The sequence below is a fragment of the Podarcis gaigeae genome (genome assembly GCF_964106915.1).
Source record: "Podarcis gaigeae genome assembly, chromosome: 3".
In the NCBI taxonomy this organism is placed as follows: Eukaryota; Metazoa; Chordata; class Lepidosauria; order Squamata; family Lacertidae; genus Podarcis; species Podarcis gaigeae.
Genome location: NC_139680.1, coordinates 73,412,921 through 73,436,794, shown reverse-complemented (window position 1 = coordinate 73,436,794; position 23,874 = coordinate 73,412,921). Strand labels below are relative to the sequence as shown.

General features: G+C 41.3%; 2 protein-coding genes across 7 annotated transcripts; one reads left to right on the top strand and one right to left on the bottom strand.

Annotated features, from left to right (window-relative positions):
- Window positions 1–555: 555 nt before the first annotated feature.
- PHF10 (PHD finger protein 10) lies at window positions 556–17,299 on the top strand. Of its 2 annotated transcripts, none has more exons than XM_083732554.1 (12): window positions 556–715; window positions 2,900–3,006; window positions 3,758–3,888; window positions 4,979–5,056; window positions 5,581–5,714; window positions 5,834–5,983; window positions 7,141–7,250; window positions 8,470–8,620; window positions 9,041–9,193; window positions 15,317–15,425; window positions 15,665–15,853; window positions 17,080–17,299. In XM_083732554.1, exons 1-12 carry the CDS (start codon window positions 647–649, stop codon window positions 17,163–17,165), a joined length of 1,467 nt encoding a protein of 488 aa, XP_083588680.1. In that variant the 5' UTR covers window positions 556–646; the 3' UTR covers window positions 17,166–17,299. The 2 variants fall into 2 exon arrangements, with proteins under 2 accessions (XP_083588680.1, XP_083588679.1); XM_083732553.1 differs by having other exon boundaries at window positions 4,973–5,056.
- Window positions 17,268–21,925, bottom strand: LOC310841528 (UPF0669 protein C6orf120 homolog). Of its 5 annotated transcripts, none has more exons than XM_083732777.1 (2): window positions 21,616–21,925; window positions 17,268–18,741 (listed from the first exon to the last, which is right to left on the bottom strand). In XM_083732777.1, the coding sequence occupies exons 1-2, from the start codon at window positions 21,908–21,910 to the stop codon at window positions 18,176–18,178; spliced, it is 861 nt and encodes a 286-aa protein (XP_083588903.1). In that variant the 5' UTR covers window positions 21,911–21,925; the 3' UTR covers window positions 17,268–18,175. The 5 variants fall into 5 exon arrangements, with proteins under 5 accessions (XP_083588903.1, XP_083588904.1, XP_083588906.1 ...); XM_083732778.1 differs by having other exon boundaries at window positions 21,644–21,764; XM_083732780.1 differs by having other exon boundaries at window positions 21,657–21,717.
- Between the last annotated feature and the right edge of the window lie 1,949 nt (window positions 21,926–23,874).

Genomic DNA, 23,874 nt, shown 5'->3' with positions numbered 1-23,874 from the left:
AGGTTCCTGAGAAATGAGGGGCTGTCGAAATAGAATTCCCTGCACCACCTTCTCTCCCCTGGCCAGTCCTCCAGAAAAAGCTCCCCCAAAAGTTGGGGGCCCCTTCCAGATGGTGGGGGTCGTGGCTGGGTGGGAGGTGTGAGAAAGGGAAGGAGGGAACTCCTACGCCAGAATTGGGCCATAGCAAGCCAGGATTGTACACATGTATTTCTGGATCCAAACTAACAACATCAACAACAGTTTGGAGAAAAGGGTTGTAAGTGCTAAGGAAGCAGTGAAATAAAATCAATGCAAACATTGGGACGAGGGAGATCCTAACTATGGGGTTGGACTATGGGGTTGGCTCCCTTCCAACTTTACAATTCTGTGATTCTAAGATTCAACTCTGCACCCTTGTCCAATAACCAACGGCAGAGGCGGCCAAGGGAGCGTATCTGCTTCACAGGCTCCGCCCCCAAGAGCCAAGAGAACGGGGGCGAGGCTGCTGTCACGACGGCGGCTGCGCTACCACCTCCAAGCGGGCAGGTGGCGCTGTCCTTCGGCGCGGCAGGACTCCAGGAAAAAAACGGAGGGGGGGCGGGGACAAAGAGCCTTTCTAGCCGCGCCAGTCCGTCCGTGGCCGGCGGCGGCGGCGTTGTTGGTGGTGATGGCGGCCGTCCTGTCCCCGCGGGTGTGTGACAGCGACCCGGCCACGCCTGGAGCCCAGTCTCTCAAGGTGAGCGGGGCAGCAATAGCAGGAGGAGGCGGCCGTCCTCTCTCAGGCGACTCGGCCTGCCGGGGCGGGAGAATAAACAAATAAATAACGGGCGACCTCCGGCGAGAAAAGGCAGGTTGTGAAGGACTCTCGGCAGGGACCTACCGAGCGGCCCTATTGCCTCGGCCGCCTCCCCGCCCCCGGGCTCATCCCTGAGGAAACGAAAGGAGCCTCCGCCCCTGCCGTTGCCTTGGAGACGAGGCTCCCAAAAGCCTCCGCGCCCCCGCCCCCCCCTCCAAGGCTGATGGGCAGGAGCGCTTTCCTTGAAGTTGCCGCTTCGCTCTCCCCTTCGCTTTGTGTTTATTTCGCCCCTGCAGAGGGGAATCCAGTGGTTCTTGTATCCAGGATCCCATTGGATCTGAAGCTGCTCGGTTCCTTCATCATCCTTTTCGTGAGCCTATAGGCTGTACTGTTGCTGGGACTAAAAGTTGATGCTGCGCATATGACTACATCACTAGGGATGGGGAACCTGCGATCCTCCGAATGGCGTTGGGCTCCCATCATTCCTGACCATTGGCCAAGCTGGCTGGGGCTAATGGAAGGCGGAGTCCCAACAACACGTGGAGGGCCACAGGTTCCCTGCCCACCCTTGGTCTATCCGCATTACAACCCCTCCGTGACATTTACATTTCGCTCGCAAGATGTTCTGATGGAAGATTGTGTGTGTGTGTGTGTGTGTGTGTGTGTGTGTGTGTGTGAAAAAGTGGACATATATTGCAAAGGATCTACGGCAGTGGCATAGAGCGCACCCTCCACCATAGGATCCTTCTGTGGGATTCCTGTTAGGATTCCGCGGCGGCAGTGTCAAAATAGGTTTTGCCTTCAACAGTATCGCAAATCCAGTGCTTTATTTTCCCCTACAGGAGTGAATGGCCGTGTTCACTTAGAAGAAATTAAAGGGTCTTTGGGGGGACACCATGGGGTGGCAGATAAATTTGCTTCTGGTGGTAACCCCTCCTCCCCACTTCAAGCACCCAACCTACCTGTTCATCTGCATAGCCCTATCCTGAGTTTTGTTTCTTGGTCTCTCTAGTGTTGGTAATTCACTTTCATATATATAGTAGATTCTCTTGTTGCTGTCTTTCCCATATGGTTATCTACCTCGGCAAGCCTGTTTACTGGAAGTAAGTCCCACTAATGGGATTCTTTTCCAGCTTGTATATTTAGGATTTTAGTCTTACTGAAACATCATATAGCATTCCCTTTGGGGGCAGCATGATACTTTCAGAATATTTTCAGCTTCTGCAAATAATTATATCTCACACTGTCAGTGATATATGCTGTAGTCTGATCCCATAAAATGCATTTAATCCAAGAAGTCCCTCTTACCCCAGCATCCCTTGTTATATTATCACAGATTCTTGAACAGTGGTTTCCAAACTTCTTTCCCTACTTGAAAATTGCTGGTGGGCTTGGCAGACCACATAATGATTTTTCTGTTTCTTGCAGTGATTGTAATTCCATAGAATACAAATTGTAATACAAATAACATATAAATTGTTGGACTTGGAGAGCATTTCAAAACTGAATTCTGAACTTTTAAAATTGTGTTTCAGTTGTTTAATCTATTACTATTTTCATAGTTTTGTACTGTACTTTAATATTTGGTTTCGTCTTTGTGAGCTAGCTAGAGAGCATCTGTTATGGCTTTACAAATTCAGTAAATAAATAAAACAAATAATCAGATCCTAAACTAATTAAAGCAGAAGCCAGGAAACCTTTTTCTCTCTTTGCCAAGGGCTTCATTTCAAGGGTGGGGTGGTGGTGGTAATCTGTTGGAAACCACTTTCTGGTGATGGGTAGGGCCACCCTGCCTCTCTCCACCATCCCAGCTTCAGGAACTGCTGCTTCAAATTGCTCAGGGCCATGAAGTGGCAGTTCTCAGTTGAGCTTGCTTCCTGAACATTTCTGTCAGAAAAAGGGAGAGGAAGCATCAGGAGACACCCACTGATGTAGGCCAGGGAGGAGGGGTTGAGGCTGTGGAGAGGATGCAGACTGGATGGGGATGTATGCCATGGGCAGGTCCTCAATCTTGATTTAGGGTCTTAAAATCCAGAATAATTATATTCTAGGTCTCTGATGAATATGTGTTGTAAGTCCTGGGAGCTCTGTTTTTCAACATTTGTCACATTGCTCTTTATGTAGGATGATACAGAAGAGAATTCAAACGATGGCAGCCAACCATCAAAAAGACGACGCATGGGCTCAGGGGACAGTTCCCGAAGTTGTGAAACTTCAAGTCAGGACCTTAGGTATTATCATGCATTATGATTTTTTCTTCTCTAGATGCATATGGTATCTAACTTTTCCCAATATGTTCCAGATTGTTTAAATAGAGATAGGAAATATATGTCTGACCCTCACTTGTTTACCCTCAAGCTAGTTAGGGTAACTCCAATGAACTACAGCTCTGAAATTTTGTACTCGTGGAGTCAGAGATGGTCACGATAGGAATTTGAAAATAGATTGTAAGTACTTTTCTTTCTCAAAAAGGTACACTGGAACTGTGCCTCTTATTATTTAGTTGCCTCACTCTACCTAGAAAGTCGAAATTTGGGGTTTTCTTTTTTTTATAAAAAGAAGCAGCATATTATAGGACACCATTACTAACCCGCAAATGGGGCATTTTAACATCTAACAGTTGGAACATAGTCCATGAAATAAAGGGCAGTTTTTAAAATTTATATTCTAAAAATAAAAATTCCACCTGAAGCGTGTCCAGGTGGTTAACAATTTAAGTAAATAAACAAATAATCCTTCTATGGAGCAAGTGAAATGGTATGTGGGATACAATGATGGACGGTGGACTGCAGGGTTATTGGTTTGCTTGTTTTTTTGTTCTTGTTTTCATTATGTATTTCATTTTTATCTTGTAGTTTTATGTTGTGAACTGCTCTGAGATCTATGGGTGAAGGACGTATAATTAAATTATTATAAATTTAAGAAGTAATTAATTAATTAATTAAATACTGATTGTTTCAAGCTTGATCTTTATGTGTTTAGCTTTAGCTACTTTCCAGCTGAAAACCTGATAGAGTACAAATGGCCACCTGATGAAACTGGAGAATACTATATGCTTCAAGAGCAAGTCAGTGAATACTTGGGCGTGACCTCCTTTAAGCGAAAATATCCAGGTATTAATGTTAGAAATCCTTATGTGAAGTGTTACAAATCAAATGTGCATCCATGAGGATGTATGAATGTGTTTTCATCTAGGACTATTGAGGCTCCTATTATTTTGCTCTTGACTACAGAATTCCTCAGCTTCCTTTGGGAATGTATTATATGAGAATGGCACATTTGGTTTTTGTCTCTTTTTTCATTGATATCTATGAAAACATGATTGACATTTTAAAATGTTATTTTTGTGATTTTTGTCTGTGTCTTGAGTGCCTGACTTGGGGTACTTTGAAAAGATGAGGCTTTAAAGCAATTCTGTTCATTTTTTAAACCCTTTAATAAAAAAAGAATTGAAATAATATTTTATTCGTTATCCACAGTAATGAACATTTCAGTTGTTTGGTTTCCGCAGATTGTTGCTGGTAGTCTTGAGCCAGTTACTGTCATTCAACCTCAGGTTCCCTCTGTGTCAATAAGGGAACAATGAGGACATTCCTCTCAACATGACTGTGAGCATGAAGGATAAACAGCAACAAAGGAAGCAAAAGTGATTGTAATTCCTGTGCAATTGTGGAATCACACATCTACTTTATGATCAGATGTGGGAGTACCACGTATTCTTGGAACTTGTGCATTCTGCTGCATAGATGATGGATGGGTCCATGCTTCATACTTTGCAGAAAAAGCACAACAAATAAATGGGCAAGTCACTTACATCTCTTCTGTTGCAACTTGTTTGAATGCCTGTAGCTACCTTTAATTTGAGCAGGGGGCTTATTACAGCACATTCTCATTTTTTGTGTATAAGTAGACTTACCCCTGTTTTTGACTTGGTGAAAAGGTGGGCTAGGGGAAGCAGTGGTGACTTCCCTTCCCCCGGCCCAACATGCTTGTCAGGTTTGGTAAAGGCAAAAAGCATAATATTCCCTGCATGGGTTATCTTATTATTGTTTCCTGTGACTGAAGCAGTAACTTTCTATTATAAGTACCTGAGTGAAATTTAACTACAACACAGCTATATTTATTTTGTACTTTTGGAGAGGTTGCAAAAATCCTTTACACTTTCTTTTTTACTACTTTTCCTCCCTTTTCCTGGAGATTTAGAAAGACGAGATCTATCTCACAAAGAGAAACTCTACCTCAGAGAGTTAAACGTCATTACAGAAACACAGTGTACCTTAGGTAAGGACAAAAAGGGCATTTTTTCCTTTTAAAAAAATGAAGTATGTAAACATTTCCAAGAGAGTAAAATGTAGGAGAGATTATTCAGTTTTTACTTTTTTAGCAATAAACTTGTGAAGATGTGGAAACTGTTATTCAAAAGATTATTACTTCATTGCTCCTTAAAGTGGATTGGGAATAAACTGAAAATATGTAATATGTTTATTTATTAATTTATGTAACTGCTTAAGACCAGTAGTTTACAAAGCAGTTTACAAACTATAAAAATCAGTTACGCTAATATAAAATGTAAAAATCCATAATTAAAATAGACAATAAAACAATACAGCATTTGGAGCAGGAGATGTCAGAACTTGATTCCGAAATTCTGTGGGGTGAATCATTGTGCAGTTGTCACACACACTTTGCACTGCACTGATGCTCTAAGTTAGGATGGCTACAAATCTTTAAAAAGAACTAAAACCCCCAAAGCCCTTAATTATTTTGTAATGAAATTGCACAAGTGACTTTTTGATGTAACTTAGGTCTCACAGCCTTACGCAGTGATGAAGTAATTGATCTGATGATTAAAGAATACCCGGCGAAACATGCTGAGTACTCTGTCATACTTCAAGAAAAAGAACGCCAACGAATAACCGATCACTATAAAGAGTATTCTGTAAGTTCTGTCTCCAAATTTATTTGTGAAGATGTTTACAATCTTGGAACGTATTAAATGTCTATTGGGATAGATAGCTTCTGCAGCTTGTGAACTAATGGGAAAAAAATCTGTTTCAGCAAATGCAACAGCAGAACACACAGAAAGTTGAAGCAAGTAAAGTTCCAGAATACATTAAGAAAGCTGCCAAGAAAGCTGCCGAGTTCAACAGCAACTTAAACCGGGAACGAATGGAAGAAAGAAGGGCCTATTTTGATTTACAGACACATGTAGGATGGCTTAACTTTTTTGCTCAAATGACTATAGGTAGCTTCTTGTTACCTATAGTAAAGATGCCAGATTGGGGGAGGGGGAGGGGGGAGGTGTTGGAAAATATAGCATTTTATTTAAACCTCAGTAGATATTTTTCAGGAGAGAGAATACAGTTGGAAGTTATTTATCCAGTTTTTTTCTTGATTGAGCAGGGAACTGCCTTTCTCAGATCTTGCCACTGCCCTCTGGAGTAGCCCAATAGTCACCACTGGTTTACAACAGTGAAACATTATTTTGATTGGGTTTTGAATTACTCCAGACTGAAATCACTGTGAGCTCACCCTCTTTTACTCTTGATGCTTTGAGATGCACAACAAGGTTTTGCCATCCCTATATTGCTTCACTTCCAGTACAACTGCTCCCTTTTTGTTTATAAAAAGAAATATGAAAATGGAATAATCAGTGTTTCAGATCACAAATGCATTTTAGCAATATTCATTCTTTATGTTTTATTTTGTATTCTGTTCTGATGGAAAAGATAAGGAATTTTATTTTATTTTATGGGAGCACATAGGAAAACTGCCACTTCAGGTGTGTTTCTTGAACGTTAATTCTGTACACAGAGTGGGGAACTTGGACCATGTTCTTTTGCCTCTCCCTGCCCCTCAGCCACAGTGTAAAGCGATTAGGAGTATGGATCTGCTTGCCCTAATCCCCTCTTAGGCTGATTGATGCAATTACACAGCAAAATTCTGGGATGTGGAATGGAGGGTCACACTACAGATATTCCTACACAATATGCATATGCCATACCATTGTGATCCAGAAAACACATAAATATATGTAGATACATGCAGCCTAGGTCACATTATTTAACATGTACCTGGGGGTGCACGCAATACTAATGCTTCACCATCTGTACAGAATTTTTAATCAGTAGCTGCGTGATCCACTCCTTGGGATGTGATCCACTCCTTGGGGTATGGAAGATCTGGTAATTTTATCCAATCTATTGGAACTGAATCTCAGGTTACATGATGCATTATGCATTAGGGCGAGTTGGCCACAGAAATTTCATAGTTCCAATGAATCTAGCTAAATGATCATTTGGAAAAGCAAGCCACTTCATTAAATGTAGGAAATGAGCTCCTTATTTTTTCTGTTAACAATCCAGGTTATCCAGGTGCCTCAAGGAAAATATAAAATCTTACCTACAGAAAGGACAAAGGTTAGTCCTTATCCAGTGTCTCTCATACCAGGCCAGTTTCAGGAGTACTATAAAAGGTAATTGTAAAAATAATGAAATAACATTTGTTCTGCTGTAGCTGATTGTTTTATTTCTTGAAAGCATTTTACTGTGCTGTTCAGCCAGTGGGGAGGAAAGGCTGTCAGAGCAGCTTGCAAATATCAGTAATGAAACAGTCCCTGCCTTTAGGCTTGTAATCTAAAAGTCGCAACACAAAAGGAAAAGTTCTTGCAAAAGTGGCGGGAAAAGCAAACAAGCACTAATTCTTTATTGCTTTAGGAAAATGTAGCTTGTAGAAATAAAAACCCCCAAATATATATAAGGGAATGACATACTTTTAAAGGGCAAGCTTGGCAAACCTGGCTTAGTTACCTCTCTATATAAATATAAAATAACTAAATATAAGAATTGCCTTGTTCAGCATGTACTTTAGATTGGATTCAGAAGATCAGGATTTTAACAAATGAGAAAACATTCCTGTGTCACTCCAAATTGCATGGCAATGGTGTACAGTACGTAGGGTCTACAAAACATATCTCTTTATATACAGTGCTTTCACACATTTTACTTGCAGGAATTCTGTTATACACGCGGTTGCCATCCTGGGGATGGTTGCAGTGGAGGAGGGGGAGAGACTAAGGTAGAAGGGCAGAGAGGCTGACAGAGGCAGAAGACACCTGAAAGATGAGCAGGGAAGCAGATGGAGGAAGAAGAAACCCTGGCTCCCTGGGTTGTGGAATGGAGCAGAGGTGGACAGAGAGAGATGTAGGCAGAATAAAAATGCTGGAGTGGATCTGAGATGAAGTTGCAGCTTCTGCCTGCCTCTTGCCCTGTCTACCTTTCCTCTCCCTTCTGCAGCGGAGGAAACCAGGTTTCTTCTTCCTTTTTCTGCCTCTACCGCTTCCCTGCTTATCTTTCCTCCAAGGGAGCAAGATTTCTTCTTCCCCCATATGCCTTCACTGCTTCCTTGCTGTTTCTTCCTCTGGCAGTGGAGACACAGGGAGGTCCTGCATGTGTGGGCTCCCCCACTTCCAGCCAGAAGCTTTTGACTATGTGGCGATTTTGCATATGCATGAAATCGAACTGTATATACAATTGTTTTATTGTTACCTTTCAGATACAAATTTATTCATCATAGTTGAATCACTGAAAAGTAGATTTTGAAGTCCAAGCTGTTTGTATTATCCCTTATTGCCATACAGTGTATACATAGTGTATCAAAAGATGGTACTGAAAATAATTACTTTTTCACTTCAGGTACTCTCCAGATGAGCTTCGATATTTGCCGCTCAATACAGCTCTTTATGAGCCTCCCTTAGATCCAGAGCTGCCTGCACTGGATAGTGATGGAGATTCTGATGATGCAGAAGAGCGTGGTGATGAAAAGAGGAAAATCAAAGGCAATTCGGTGAGCTAAAGCAGTGTTTGCCTATGTATGTGTGCTTTCATATATAGCTAGATAAACAAAAACTTCAGAAAATACAGAGGATAAATACCCTATTATCATCCAAGTGTTTTGTAAGAATAAAGCACTAGAGATATTTTTGAATTGTATTCTTGTCTATATACCTATTGTTGTTTCTGGTTGAGGTCTAATCATTTAACCTTGTGCCATTCTTAAGACTTGTTAAATGTGATCCCTAGCACTCCATCAACAGAGCGCTGGATTGAAGGGCCAGGCTATTAGTTATTTCATTGGGTACCTCTGTGGTGAATAACTGCCCTATTCTTCAGAGTAAAGAAAGCGAAGTTTGACGTTTAGAAAGAGATCATTTTTTCCTTTGTCCACTCCAAGCAAACCAATAAAATGATGGTGCTTTTGTTATAGGACAACTCATCTGGCAATGTGTCTGAAGGTGAATGCCCCCCTGAAAACCAGGAGGAACCTATTCAGGGAAGACAAAAAACAAGAGAGAAAAACTCTACACCAAGAAAAGAGGGTTCCAAACGATCTGTATCCAAGTCAGTTCCTGGGTACAAGGTAGAAGAAAAAAGCCCCTGACTCAGCTTCTTTACTGACCAGCCTCTCTCCCTGAAACATTTAACTTTGTTTTTTCAAAAATATGGAACTTCTGCTTACTATACTTGGCTAGCTGCTCTCCTGTTATGCATTCCTGTTCGCTTCTTTACTTCCTGTTGCTTTATTTTACTTGGGGCCTTACTGTTTGTTACCCTGGCTGTGGAGTGGCTTCTATTTTCTATACTTAAATTGGTTCCTAAGCAACTGCAGCATGAAACCCCATTATAAATGAAGTTCCCCCTCTCGTTTTGCAGGGTGGGGGGGGTGTTCTGTTCTTTTATTGTCATTATAAGGTAGATGGTTACATATCAAATATCCCGTTGGGGTTGAATTAAAATACCTTGCTCATGTGTGGACTGGACTGTAAAAATGTTGCAAAAACTTTGCACATATATTTTCTTAACTCTTTACAGGTCAAAAGCATTTTAATTGTTTAGAAAGTGATTTGGTAATAGTAATCTTAACATTTCTCTAGAATGTAGGATGCTGGGAACCTAGATTTGATTTGAGCAGCACTGCACTGTTGTTTGCAGGGGGAAATATTCAGTTAACCTTGTAAGAAACCATTTAGACAATACGTTTTCACCCTTACCTCTATGGGCAGTGAGGGTCAGGAGCTGCTCTTGGGACTCACATGCTTCCTCTGTGCCCCTTCTCCTAATTGTGTGAATAATGACTAAACTTGAAGGTCTCCACTTTTGAATGTGAGCATCTCCCTAACCTTGCCAGTATATAGATATCCGACTCTGTAATTTAGAAAATGGTTCCGTATCATAGGGTAGGGGAGATTGTGGACTAAAAAATGGGATCTCCTGCTGCAGTCACATTGTGTGTTCAATTATGGGGGGTGGGGTAGAGAGAAAGTATGCGATCCTGAGATTGCCTGTGATATCATTGCACAGAAAGTTGAGTGGGGAAGCGGTAGTATCTGAACAGGTCCAGAATCTCAGAACCTTATCTTAAACTTGTCATGTTTGAACAGTGATGATTACATCCAGTTTTGTAATTATCAACGGATGGATTTCAGTTTAGGATTAAAAGTATTTTTCATATTTCAGCGGAAATTCATATTTAGTGTTAAGGAAAATAAAAAGCAAGCTATTTGGTTTCCATTGAAACCAAGGGGATATTTGCTTTATACTATAGTTGGAAGAAGATAAGGCATGTGGATTAGAAAGGGTACAGGAAGAAAGTTAAGGATGGTAATTCTGAGCTGCCAGCATGATTGTTAAACAATATCTAGCCTGAGAAGTTGTGTAGCACAAGTAACCTAATTTTAAAGTTCTGCAAACTGTTACCAAACTGCATCATTTATTTTAATTGCTTATTCCCCCGCCCCCCCAAATCAAACTGTTCACTTTCCAGTTTGCATTGCGCAGCTTCTGTTGGAAAAGACTTGCAGGAATATTGTTTTAACAGGATAAATACCTTTAGACTATATTACAGAAATGTTATATGTCATCTATATCTCATTTCAGGAATAATTTTACATGATGCAAATAAGAGATTTAAACTTTTGCAGAACATGTCTATTTTTACATATTTGCATTGCAAAATGTTTACTTTATTGCAGACTTAAACTCATGCCAGTAATGTAATTTTATGAAATCCAAAGATGAAGCTTGAAAGGCTTAGTAGCATTTTTGAACTTTTAAGTATTATGTGAACAAAGTCCATAAGATTCAGCAAATGTTTGGCTAGCCTTTCATTGTGAAGGGATAGCATAAAGAAGTGATTGGCGAGGCTTGTGACTGCTAAAGATAAAACTATCTTTTTTCAGTACTTGGATTCAAAAATGGATCCCAGTGATTGCTGGTCACTGGTTCAAAAGCATATTCTAGTAAGTCTAGATGAATCACAGGAAAGCTCTATGCAAGATCTCCTGTTGTGAATGCTTATTGTGCTCTTGCTGCTGCCATTCATTTCAATGGTGCTGCTGTTGGAGTCTTTCCTGGTGCATTGGACCCCAAGAAGATAGCAGAAACTACTTTGAAAACACAATGATGCCAACAACCCACCCACTCTCCCCCACAGTTTATGGCTATTCTCACTATAACTTACACTTCCCCAAATGTAAGGCCAGGATGATTTTAAACACATGATAGATTTTATGGAGCTTATTAAAACATGACAGATAGATAGAGAACTATCTATAACAGGTATTTCTTTTATACATTATGTGCTGAAAATGGGACTTCAACTAATGTCCCAGGAATATATAATGATTTTATTATGCAACATGCACTATCCATTTATCATCCTTTACCAGTCTTTAAATTACAATATTCACTCTAAAACTAAAATTCAAGCTTAAGAAGATTTACAATATCCAGGCATACTATTGTTATGCTACAGAAAGCAAATGTTAAGAGTTTTTCTCCTTTTAACTTCTGTTTAACTTTTACTATTTTTAAACTATTGAAACATTTTTTTCCTCCTCATGATATACCATTCCTTTATAGCCATTAATTTTTACTGCAATTGATGAAGGACTGGCTGTTATAATTGCACATGCAGTATTCTTTTCTCAGAATAAGGGAGATTTGCACATATGTTGAGCATGTAGCAAGAGACTGACTTGCCCTTTCCCCCATCCCAGAATTTTTCAATTTACATTCCGTTACTATGAAAACAGGAAGAACTTATTTTCCGGCAAAGTAATTTTCGGAAACATGGTGTGCTTGTAAACTATTTTTGATTTAGCTACAGTTTAGCTGCTGAAATTCCATTGGTCTTGTTCAAGTGTCACATTTCTGGTCCAAGAAACCATGGTTTTGGAGTGGGAGCAAGCAAAGAGTTTGAGCTCTCCATCTTCCCCATCCGTCATCTGCCAAACCTGGAAACTGTAGTTTAACCCACCAGGAAAACTTCATGGAATCTGCAAAGCATTGAAATAAATGCACTTAATTTATTTCTGTGGATCCATTCCTGGTATGACTAGGTCAGATATAATCCCAAGGGGTGATAGTCAACTAAGTTTTACTCACAGCAACCTTTTGAAATTAATGGACCTAATCTTGTCATGTTCGTTAATTTCAATGAGTCTACTCTGAGTAAGATTTAGTTAGATTAAACCCTGGACCAGGGATGCTACATATGAACCAGGCCAGTGTTTTCAATGGGATTTAATCAGCTTGTGTCTGGATTGCAGCCTTTGTCATAAAACCAATTTTGGGAGCAGCAAGCCAGGAACTCTTTTTTCCCCTCATCTCTTTTGTCGAGTGGAATATGATTAGGAGAACAGTAGGTCAAACAGTGTTTTCCAATGTTCCCGCAAAGCCATTTTTATTTTTCTGTTTTCACTTAAAATTGCTTTGAAATGTGAACAGGCTTTCCCTTCTATTTCATTTTGATAGGGGAACACTCCAATGTCTTTGGAGGGTCTTTAACTAGCACGCTGTGACTGTTTCACTCCTAGTTTTGTGGAACTAGGACTAGGGGGAAACGTTATTAATAACTGCACCTTCACCAGTGTTTTCGCATTTAAGTATCATAGTATTAACTGCACATACCACAGCACAGATCTAGTGACTCAAAGGTTGTTCTGCTTTGGGTGACTGAAAGAGAGGTTGCTACTGTGTACCACTTCAGTAGAATATACATACGGTAAAGAGAATTAGAGAAGTGCACTTGCTGTTTTGTTTTATATTGATATAACTTAAAACACAAACATTACTCATAGAATGTAGCAATACAAGAGGGAGATCACTGCAGGAATGAGGTTTAATATTTTGTTGGTAGGCGCAGGGTATAAAAAGGTATAACAGTAGGAGTAGAATAGGTAATAGAAAATTTTTATATGTATGTTTTCTCTTTCGTGGTATTTATTATTTTGTAGAGACATTTGTGAATGTTAGTCTCCTTTTATCATTCAATTATATTTATGTATAAAACAGGTGGACTATGCTTTTTTAAAAAATAAATAAGCAAAAAATTATTCATGAATGCTTCTGTCATCTTTTGGAAAACAAGCTGTTTATAAATGCCTTGTGGGTATTTAAACAAACCTCTGGAGGCCAGGCTAGTTAAAGTGCTCTGAAGCCCTAGTTTAATTTAGATATTCAAATATTCTAGGAAATCAGACTAAGGATTATTAGTATGTACTTCTCTGCAGTTTAGAAATTATTAGGAAATACTGGGTTAAAATTTTAAAAAAATCAGTGTTAAGGTTTGATTTTTCACTTTTATTTTGCTTATACAGTAAGTTCTACAGAACCTACAGTGGTACCTCGGGTTAAGTACTTAATTCGTTCCGGAGGTCCGTTCTTAACCTGAAACTGTTCGTAACCTGAAGCACCACTTTAGCTAATGGGGCTTCCCGCTGCCGTCACGCCACCAGAGCACGATTTCTGTTCTCATCCTGAAGCAAAGTTCTTAACCCGAGGTACTATTTCTGGGTTAGCGGAGTCTGTAACCTGAAGCGTATGTAACCCGAAGCGTATGTAACCCGAAGTACCACTGTAGATTTCTGCATTTGATAAGCAAAGTTTTTATAAACCAGTACTTTTCATTACTTAACAGCAATCAGAACACCTCAAATCTATGCTGCTTCTCTCAGCAGAACCAAAACAATACTGACAGGGATGTGTATTTAGCAAGGGTAGCTGTTAACATTTCATTGTCCGAATGTTTAGAAAACTAGCATGAGAGACCATTCCACATTAATTTGTTTAAAGCTCCACCTCCTTTCCTTATTGGCTTTGCAAAGTTCTACCTGCTCACACTTCTCACTCTTTCAAAGCTGGGGATATGTTCAGATGTTTTGGTGCTTGTTTTGCTAAGCAAATATGGTTCTTCTTCAAAGCAAAAACTTCTAGTTATACCAAATATGCAAGTTCACACCTGGAGGTTCCCATTCTGCTAGCGTAACATGACAAGGTGTTTCAGGTATAGATACATACAGTATCTCTTAATGCCAGCAGAAGCTACCCTTGTATGTAGACAACAATTAATACTGTATGCAAACTCAATTGCATAAGGGATAGAATTGGTAACTACCCTGTTCAAGGGTGGTATGAGCTAGAGTTCCATCTCTTTGTCACATAACGACAAAGAATAACAGGGGACAGTGTTTTGCACATTGAAAGTGCAGACAATTGTCAGGACGAACCAAACTGGCTGCAGTCTGTGGGACTAAGTTGGCTATATATTTATAACCTGCTCTCTGTTTCTGATCTTATATTTGCTAGCGACGGGGTCAGATCTTGTTTCACATGCCCATAGCTAAGTGTCCAATTGCAGCTTGCTTCATTTCGGCATTGGCTTCAACTGATAAACATGAGATAACCTAGCAGGCTTCAATCAGCAAGACTCAGCTGTGCTGGGAAACATTTCTGCCTATGGCTTTGCTGAAGTTCAAGTCTCTAGATTCAAGATCTGCCTTTCAGGAGCGAAAATACTAGGCTGGCTGGGTCATTTGTTTGAGTTGATGTTAAGACAGCACCTTTATACTACTATGAATTATTCTATACTGTATAGTGAATCATCTCACTGGTCTTAATAACATTGTTGCCAGTGGCTCTTTGCAAGACTTTAGCATTAAGGCAACACACAACACTATGAACTGCTAATTAATTCAGTTCAGAATGTTTTGCCAAATCTCTTTGTAGAAGGCAAAAAGCATCATATATGATTTAGCATATATATTTTATATTTATAGTTCAAATAATATGAATTGCATTTCAAGAGACGTTCCCACATTACTGATTTTCATGCATCATGTGCAGACTATAGACAATCTGTAATATTATTAGAAATTATCAACATTTTTCTTTGTAAAATTCATATTCATTGTGTAATTTGATCATTTGATTGACATTTTTAAATGAAAGAGTTTTAATTACATACGCTTTCTTTGGCTGGGATACATTTTGTAAACTATACATGTACATGTTTTGAATAGTGTGTTCATTTCTGTATCCAGTATAATCAATGCTTGCCAATTTTTAATCATTCCCTTTGATCCACACCACTCACAAGGTTCATTAATTTATAAAGGTTAAAATAAGTACATTTTTTTAAAAAAACGAAAACCTGTTCTCAATTCTTCTGGAATGAATTTATAGCCCTCTTCTACCCTTCCAGCCAAAGGCCATTCCAAATGCTATATGTGGAATTTGTCTGAAGGGTAAGGAGTCCAACAAGAAAGGGAAGGCTGAAGCACTAATACACTGCTCCCAGTGTGATAACAGTGGTAAGTAACAGAATCTGCTTTGAATAAATCTCTAAATATTTAAAGTGATGACCCATTTTAAAGAACAACCTGCAATGCAGAATCAAACTAATGCTTTTGCAATTTTTAAAAAAAGTTAATTTAGCATATCTAACATGCCGAAATGAACTCAAAATGTTCTGTGAAATAAACCATTTTAATTATTCTCATTCAAGATGCTTCATTTGACCATTCTAGTAACGTTGCTGGTTTTGATCTAGGCCACCCATCCTGTCTGGATATGTCTGCAGAGCTTGTTGCAATAATTAAGACCTACCCTTGGCAATGTATGGAGTGTAAAACATGCATTATATGTGGGCAACCTCACCATGAGGAAGAAATGATGTTCTGTGATGTGTGTGACCGTGGCTATCATACGTTTTGTGTGGGGCTTGGTGCTATTCCAACAGGTAATTATATAAGTTATTCTTGTTCAGAGATTGAATCAAGATCCAAGATTAATGAAGCACAATCTTGCTTCACTCCTTTCAGAAAAGCTCAGATCTCAACATTTTGTATGTCATTTGTATCTATTTTAGTGAAATCTTGGAGGCAGCTATTTCTTACACACTTCATTTACTCTCTCAATTCTTGTTCATAAAAAGTGTTTGCAATTTAGGATTTAACAGTATGATAATAAACATTGAAAGAAGTAAAAAGATTGGAGATGGGAAGTCGGATGTCAGAAACTTAACTAGAGAGAAGCTGACATCTGATGAAAATTATTCCCAATGGGTTTGGCAGTGCTGTTGTTTCATTGAACTGACACCTTCTCTTCCCCCCTCCTCCAATCCCACACCCAGTGTGTAGTTTAAGTTTATGTGACTTTAATCAAGTAGAAATGGTCAGTGTTGTAAGCCACTGAAAGCTTTTCAGAAACACATCGTAAATCAAACAGGTTTTTGAAGCTAGCGAAAAATGTAGGTGGTTCTTTATCAAACAGCAGATGTTATACCCATTCAGGCATGTAATTATACTTAACAAACTGTTTTCTTCATTGGACAAAGGACATTAAAGCTAACCCAATCCCACTGTGCCTCATTCACCATTTTGCTCTTTTCCTATAGCACACTGAATGAGTACCTACCTAAATTTACCTAGGGAAAATAATTAAGTAGGGTACTGCTGTCCCTACTTTCAAGCTTACTGAAATGAACAATAATGTGCTGTTTCAGTCTCAGAGGGAATCATTCTCAGTGTTGGAGCATGAATATTAAGTGATGCACTGACATTTAAGTAAACAAACTGAAGAGGCTCAGCACATACTTCTTGAACAATTCACATGACTTGAGTGTCACCGGTATATCCAACCCTGAATAGCTTTCAGCATATCATATAAAGAATTGAGAAGCAAGCACAGTTTCTTCCCACCACTGCATCTGTTTACCTGCCTGTGGGGAAGGAGGAAAAAATCTTCAAGGTCCCTGAAATTTAAGTTGCATGAAATTCAAAAATAACAGCCAAATTAAAAGCAAGTTTCATTGGGACACAGTACCAAGAAAGTGGACATATGATTGCAATCTTATTAACATTTGTGTCCTTCCGTACTCTGCTCCCCAAAAGCACTTGAAGTGAGTGACGATTTTATAGTAGCAGATGTTTGCTCTACTGTTAACTGACAATTCTAATTTTGTAGGTCGCTGGATTTGTGACTGTTGCGAAAGACAACCTCCAATACCCAGAGGCAGAGGAAGAAGAGGGAAGAACAGCAAAGAAGGCTAAAATCAATATTTACACTCTTTATATATAACTGCACAAAAACAAGTGCTAAGCTTGGTGCTATTTACCTACCACTCTGTATAAGGAAAAATACCACTCAAAATGTTTTTCACCAAATAAAGTTTTTAATTTTAGGAGGACAGGGAAGGATACATTCTATTCCAGTAGTTTTGCTTGAAAATCCCATGCAAAGGGAAAGTGCCCAGTTGAAATTCTGTAAATCTATCAATTGTTTCATGGATACAGTGCTGCTGCATAGCAGTCATTGCACAACAGACTTTATTTATTGCATAGCAATCAATTGTGTTCTCTGTACAGCTCAAAGAAAAGGACTGAATCACTAGTTGGCAATTACTGTTTTCTGATGGGAGTTGCCTTTAAGCAGAGTACTAATGCCTGACAAGAAAAAAAAATCCATCAAGTGGTACAAATCTCCTATGATATAATGAATTTAGGTTTACAGCAAAAAATCATGTAGACCTTATATTGGTCATGCCAAATTATGTCTGTTAAATCAATGCTTCTCCCTTCAAACCACAAGAAAAGGAGGATAATTCATATTTTCTTTTTTAGGATCTTATATCGTATGAAAGCAGCCTTAGTTAAATGGCTTTCATGTTCCAAAAGCTGCTAGCATTTTAAAAATGGTATTTGCTCCTAGTGTATTCATACAGAAGAGGTTAAAGTATTTATAATTGAAATGTGCTGAAATACTGTATGGAAATTAGTCTTTTTACTATTCTTAAAATCTTTGTATAGAAAATCAGTTTTATTCAAAGTCACAGTGAACTGTAATATTCATATTTGACCCTGATCAGTTAAGAGAAAACTTATACAAATACTGTGCCTGTTGCAGTGTACCTGTGGGAAAAGTTTACAATACAAAATTAGTTATGGCTTTATTTCCCCCTCCCTGGCAAAGAAAGTATCAGTTAGTACTAATGCTCACATAATAGCATTCATTCAATTGTCTATATTGTTCACATGTGAAGACCAGTTGTCTAGCTCTGAATCTAAAACAGAATTTCAAGTATTAATTTTAATATTCCAATTAGTATAGTCCAGAAGACTGATTCTTCATCCTGAGACTCATCTTCTCTTGCATGAAACTGCTTCTGGTTCAAATCTGTATCTTCTGGATTGTAGGAGCCACCACCAAATGGAGATTCCACAACTGTTTGATCATAGTACACTTTCATTTCAAATTCACTTTCCAGATGAGAGGGATGGCCATAAATCCCTATTCCCACTGGACGGCGGAAGTGCGCTGGCACATAAACGACATCTTGACCACAAGTTACTGACTGCAATTCATAATCATCAAAACTGGGGTGAAGGGTCACATCAGATACGTACAAGTCTGCATCCCCTTTTAAACTCTGCATCTGAAGCACTATCTTCCCTTCGTGATTTAACCTTAAGTAGCTGTAGTTTCCAGCACCAATCTGACCTTGAACCACATGAAGGAGAATCCATTCTTCAGGTATGTCTTCTTCCTCATTATAAGCAGTTGCTATTAGAAGTCCTTGAAAAGCAAGCAGTATTACTAGGACCCTCTTGCAGTAGACTGCCATAACACCTGTGTTGGATATAGAAAAATCTTGTTCTGTCACTTGAAATTATACTGTCAAATAATAAGATTCCGTTTCTCCGAGAGTAGCTATGAATATTTGTAGACGGTCAACATACTGTCACATTGTAAGCTGTAATAATTTGTGCTCTCTTAGCAATCACTACTACTCTCACATAACAGTTTGCACAGGTACACCAATGCAAGACAGTCGGTAAAGTTAACAAGGTAATCCAAATGGCACAAAGAGCCAAGCTACACATAATGCAAATATACTAAATACAACACAGTGAGCAATCTTAACTGCAGCCAGCACAGTGCAATCAACACCTCATCCAAAGCCCTGCCACTCATGGAAAGGTAGTAGGAGGAGCAGGAAAAACTCTGCTATGCCAGCCAGAAGCACACATCGCAACCAGGTCTGATACTGTAAGGTACAGTGGTGCCCCGCAAGACGAATGCCTCGCTAAACGAAAAACCCGCAAGACGAAAGGGTTTTCCAATTTTTAGCGGCTTCGCAAGACGAATTTCCCTATGGGCTTGCTTCACAAGACGAAAGCCCATAGGGAAATATCCGGGGACAGCGGGGAAGCGCAGCGCGCCTTCTCCTCTGTTCCCGGACCTGTCCTGAAGGCTTGCGGTGGGAGGTCCGGGAACAGAGTAGAAGGCGCGCAGCGCTTCTCCTCTGTTCCCGGGGTTTGCGGTGGGAGGAGGGTTTTTCCTCCCCACCGCCAACATTCAGAACAGCATTCTGAATGTTGGCGGTGGGGAGGAAAGCCCTCCTCCCACCGCAAGCCTTCAGGACAGGTCTGGGAACAGAGGGGAAGGCGCGCAGCGTCCCCACCGCCAACATTCAGAAGGCTGTTCTGAAGGCTGGCGGTGGGAAGAAAAGCCCTTCTCCCCCGCCAGCCTTCAGAAGAGTTCCCCGCAGGGCTCTCCAAGCTGCGGATAGCAGCCTGCTGCCCCTATCCACAACTTGGAGAGCCCTGCGGGGAAGTCCTGCAGGGCTCCCCAAGCTGCGAATGTCTGCCCAGCGCGAGGGGCGCTCTGAAGAAGAGCGCCCCTCGCGTGGGGCAGCAGGCTGCTATCCGCAGCTTGGAGAGCCCTGCAGGGAAGTCGTGCAGGGCTCCCCAAGCTGCAGATGTCTGCCCCACGCGAGGGGCGCTCTGCTTCAGAGCGCCCTGCGCGCTGGGCAGCAGGCTGCTATCCGCAGCCTAGGCAGCCCTGCGGGAACTCTTCTGAAGGCTGGCGGCGGGAGAAGGGCTTTTCTTCCCACCGCCAGCCTTCAGAAGGCTGTTCTGAAGGCTGGCGGTGGGGAGAAAAGTCCTCCCCCCGTCAGCCTTCAGAGGAGGTCCGGGGACAAACTGTCCCCGGACCTGGTCTGAAGGCGGTCTCCCTAGGAACGCATTAATTGATTTTCAATGCATTCCTATGGGAAACCATGCTTCGCAAGACGAAAAACTCGCAAGAAGAAAAAACTTGCGGAACGAATTAATTTCGTCTTGCGAGGCACCACTGTAATGGCAGTGGGTGTGGTTCAGAATTCATTGGATTCTAGGCTGGCTCAGTCTCTTTCTCTCTCTCCCCTCCCACTGCCCCAGAGCCCTATTTTGCAGCCTCTGCATTAACTCTGAAGCTACCATGAGTGCAGAGAATACTACACAAGATATTGATCAGGTTTTGCATTGGTGTCATAGGCTAGTCCTACATAAAGGCTAAAACCCATTAAATTCTGAATAGCAAAAATACATGCCAATGTTATGAGAAGCACAAAAAGTGGGAAATAAGGACACAGGCCAGAATACTACAAGTATACAACAGCTTCAATAAGAAACAAAATTGCCTTTCATCATGAGGTCCCAGCCAGGCAGTTTATGAAAACGCCCCAAGTCATACAATAAATCCACAAAACTAACCAATAACACAATTAACAAAACGGCAGCACAGGACAGCAACATAGTAGGTGGGAAGTCCTCCACTTGGCTAAAAGGCCTGGATAAAGAAGTGCATCTTGACCAAAAATCCCAAAGCATATAATGATGCCACAAGACACACCTTGGTGAGGAAGTTATTCCACAACCTGGAGGCTACACCTGGCCAGGTCGATGTGGGAGCTGGCAGGCACTCCTTCAGATCTTTGGGGCCCAAGTCAAAAAGGCTTTTCAACACCAGCACATGCAGTGGGTAGGAGCTGTCATTCTGACACCATTGTTGCTGCTGCTTATCCGGACAAGAGCCCCTCGAGGTCACCAGCCCCCCAACCCTGTCCAGAGAAGCAGCAGCAACACCGGTTGTCACTGGCAGCTCCGCAACTCTGCCCCACCACACCCATGTTTTGGCACCTTCAACTGGGCACGACAACCTGTGCAAATCTTCCCCGAGGCGGACGAAGTCCGGGACGCCCACCAGCAGCCTCGCTTTCCCTGGAAAGAGTTGCACCCAGTCTCGAAAGAGAAGCAGAGACAGCGGTGCTTCGACCCCACCTGTGGAACTCTGTACACAAATCTACCCGAACTTTCCGATTCCGAAAAGGAATTCGGTCGGGGGGGGGGCAAGAAAGAGAGAGAGAAGGGAGGCATTGTGGGCGGGAATCTCAAGGGGCGGGGAGAACGTGGAGCTCACTTTTAAGAGAAGACTTTGCCCCCCCCCGCCGCCTCCCTCGCATTCTGCCTCCCTCACATATCTCTCGGGGGGTCGGGAGGAAGAGCCCCCCTTCTTCCCCGGCCTTTAGCTGTCCCAGAAGCAGCGGGGCGAGGGGGGGGGAGTAAACGAAAAGCTTCCCCGCCCCCTACACTCAGGCGCTGCTGCTGCAAAAAGTGCCAAGCTGAGGAAGGGGAAGCCCACTGACTGCTGAAGCGTCCTCCCCACCGCCGACCTCCCCACCCGAGCCCGCCGCCGAGCCCGCGCTCACCCTAGCGCCGCACCCCAGCTCACTCCGCTCGCCCACCGCCCACCATCGAAGAGGCCGCCGGAGCCTCTGACAGAGAGTCGAGCGCAGCTCCGCCCGCCTGCCCGCGCGCGCGCGAGACGCACGCAGCGATGTAACACCGCGAGATTTGAGGCTGGAAACTCCCCGGCCTATTTCTAGATTTGCTGGTTTTCGTTCCGCCGAGACTGGCAAGTGGGGCGGGGCAAGTGAAAGGAGGGGGAGCGCGACGTTGCCTCTTGCTGTCGCCATGGCAACCGGGCCCCGAAGGGACGCAACGTGGGTGGATTCAGCTGTGCGGGATTCTTTCAAAAATATGTGAAACCTTGAGAATAGCCCGTGCGCTGTGTGTTTTATTTATTTATAAAAGTATTTATACGCCGCTGTTAGTAACAATGAAAATCAGAGCTGTTTACCACAATTATACGTAAAACTACATAATAAATGCCTTATACAAATGCAACCCGTTTAGATACATGTGATTTGTTTCCGATGTGCTTGGCACCACGGGCTTCTGCCATTAGCTGGCGACTTTATTTTTTCTCAAACACAGAAATCGCATTGCTGTTGCAAAGAAAGCAAGAACTAATAGCAGGCCTGGGCCAGGATGAAAAAGACCAGTGAAATACATCACGTCCGGTATAAGAGCATAAACAACTTTTAGACGAAAGCAAAAGTCTTCCCACATACTACCAGCAATGCAAAAAAAAAAAAAGGGGGGGGGGAAGTTATCCAAAAGCAGTAACAAAAACGTTAAGGGATGTCATGATTCAGTAGTGGGACTTCAAACTGACAATGTTGCACAGAAAAACTTTATTAAAAACTTTAATATGAAACCTTAATAACTACAACCCAGAGACCCATATTCAGTATGTCCCCATGTCAGGTATATTTTTATTTGCACTGCATCTCCATGGCAGATGACTGCAAGTCACAAGAGACCCAGCAAGACTTAGGGATAACTTTTGCTAGAGAGTATGGTGCAATCTGCTTTCTACATAAGAGCATTAAAGCACTTAAGTGATTGTGACTGCTAAGTGGGTATTTGAGAGCAAGAAGACTGTTAATAGACCAGCTCCTAGCCATCATGAGATGGGAAAAGAGCCCACAAAGATTCCAGGGTCCAGCTCTGCTTTCAAAATATTTGTCTCTGGAGTTACTGTAGTCTACCATTGGCAGGAATGTTCTTGGTAATACCTTTTACCTGCCAGCCATTTTGGGTGCTCCTCATCTGGTTCTCATTTTTTCATTCCTTGGTAAATATGTTAGCAGTTGCAGTGCCCAACTCCACCCCTTATAGCGGGGGCAAATGCATGCAATTGCAAATATGTAAGCACTGCTAGAAGTGAACTGATTTAGAATGGGCTCTTTCCATAAATTTTAAATCAGTACACATTATTGGAAGAGGGAAGCCACATGTTGTTCCAATTTTATGGTGTATAAATGCTCACAATATAAGACTTGAATATTCTTTCCTTGGCATATATGGTTTCTGTTAGAAAAGGTTGGTCCTTTGTTTTTGTAGGTAATCAGATTTGGAAGATTAATTTAGACATGAAAAACACAACATTTGGGCTGCTTCGTATTAGATTCCATGACTTAAAAGTGCAGTGCTGCACTCAATTACTAAAAGTATGCAAGTTAATTGAAATCAATAGGATGTATACTGTAATCGTAAACGTAGTTGTCCTGAGCCAACCAATGGAATCCAATGTAAATAAACAGGTGTTGCACATACGATCTGCTACATCCAGTACGTTTAAAATGTCTTATTGGGAGTGGGGGCACCCCACTTCCAGCCATCCCAAACACAATCTCATGAATTATTATAAAAGCGTCTGTATTTCTTTGTGGCAATTTATACACAGAGAACCACAGGAGGCAACAGAAACCTATACACCAAGAATTAATTGGCACTGTTTATCCCTAGCCGGAATTAAGATTGCCAGAAGAAATATCAACAACCTCAGATATGCAGATGACACAACCTTGATGGCAGAAAGTGAGGAGGAATTAAAGAACGTTTTATTGAGGGTGAAAGAGGAAAGCGCAAAATATGGTTTGAAGCTCAACATCAAAAAAACGAAGATCATGGCCACTGGTCCCATCACCTCCTGGCAAATAGAAGGGGAAGAAATGGAGGCAGTGAGAGATTTTACTTTCTTGGGCTCCATGATCACTGCAGATGGTGACAGCAGCCACGAAATTAAAAGACG

Excerpts from the sequence above, each read along its gene's own strand:
- PHF10 (XM_083732553.1), top strand. The coding sequence starts at position 647 with ATGGCGGCCGTCCTGTCCCCGCGGGTGTGTGACAGCGACCCGGCCACG. Across the intron at positions 5,715-5,833 it reads ATCACTATAAAGAGTATTCT|CAAATGCAACAGCAGAACAC; the intron begins GTAAGTTCTGTC and ends AATCTGTTTCAG. Across the intron at positions 8,621-9,040 it reads GGAAAATCAAAGGCAATTCG|GACAACTCATCTGGCAATGT; the intron begins GTGAGCTAAAGC and ends CTTTTGTTATAG.
- LOC310841528 (XM_083732777.1), bottom strand. The coding sequence starts at position 21,910 with ATGGCGACAGCAAGAGGCAACGTCGCGCTCCCCCTCCTTTCACTTGCC. Across the intron at positions 18,742-21,615 it reads GGGCTCGGCGGCGGGCTCGG|GTGTTATGGCAGTCTACTGC; the intron begins GTGGGGAGGTCG and ends TATCCAACACAG.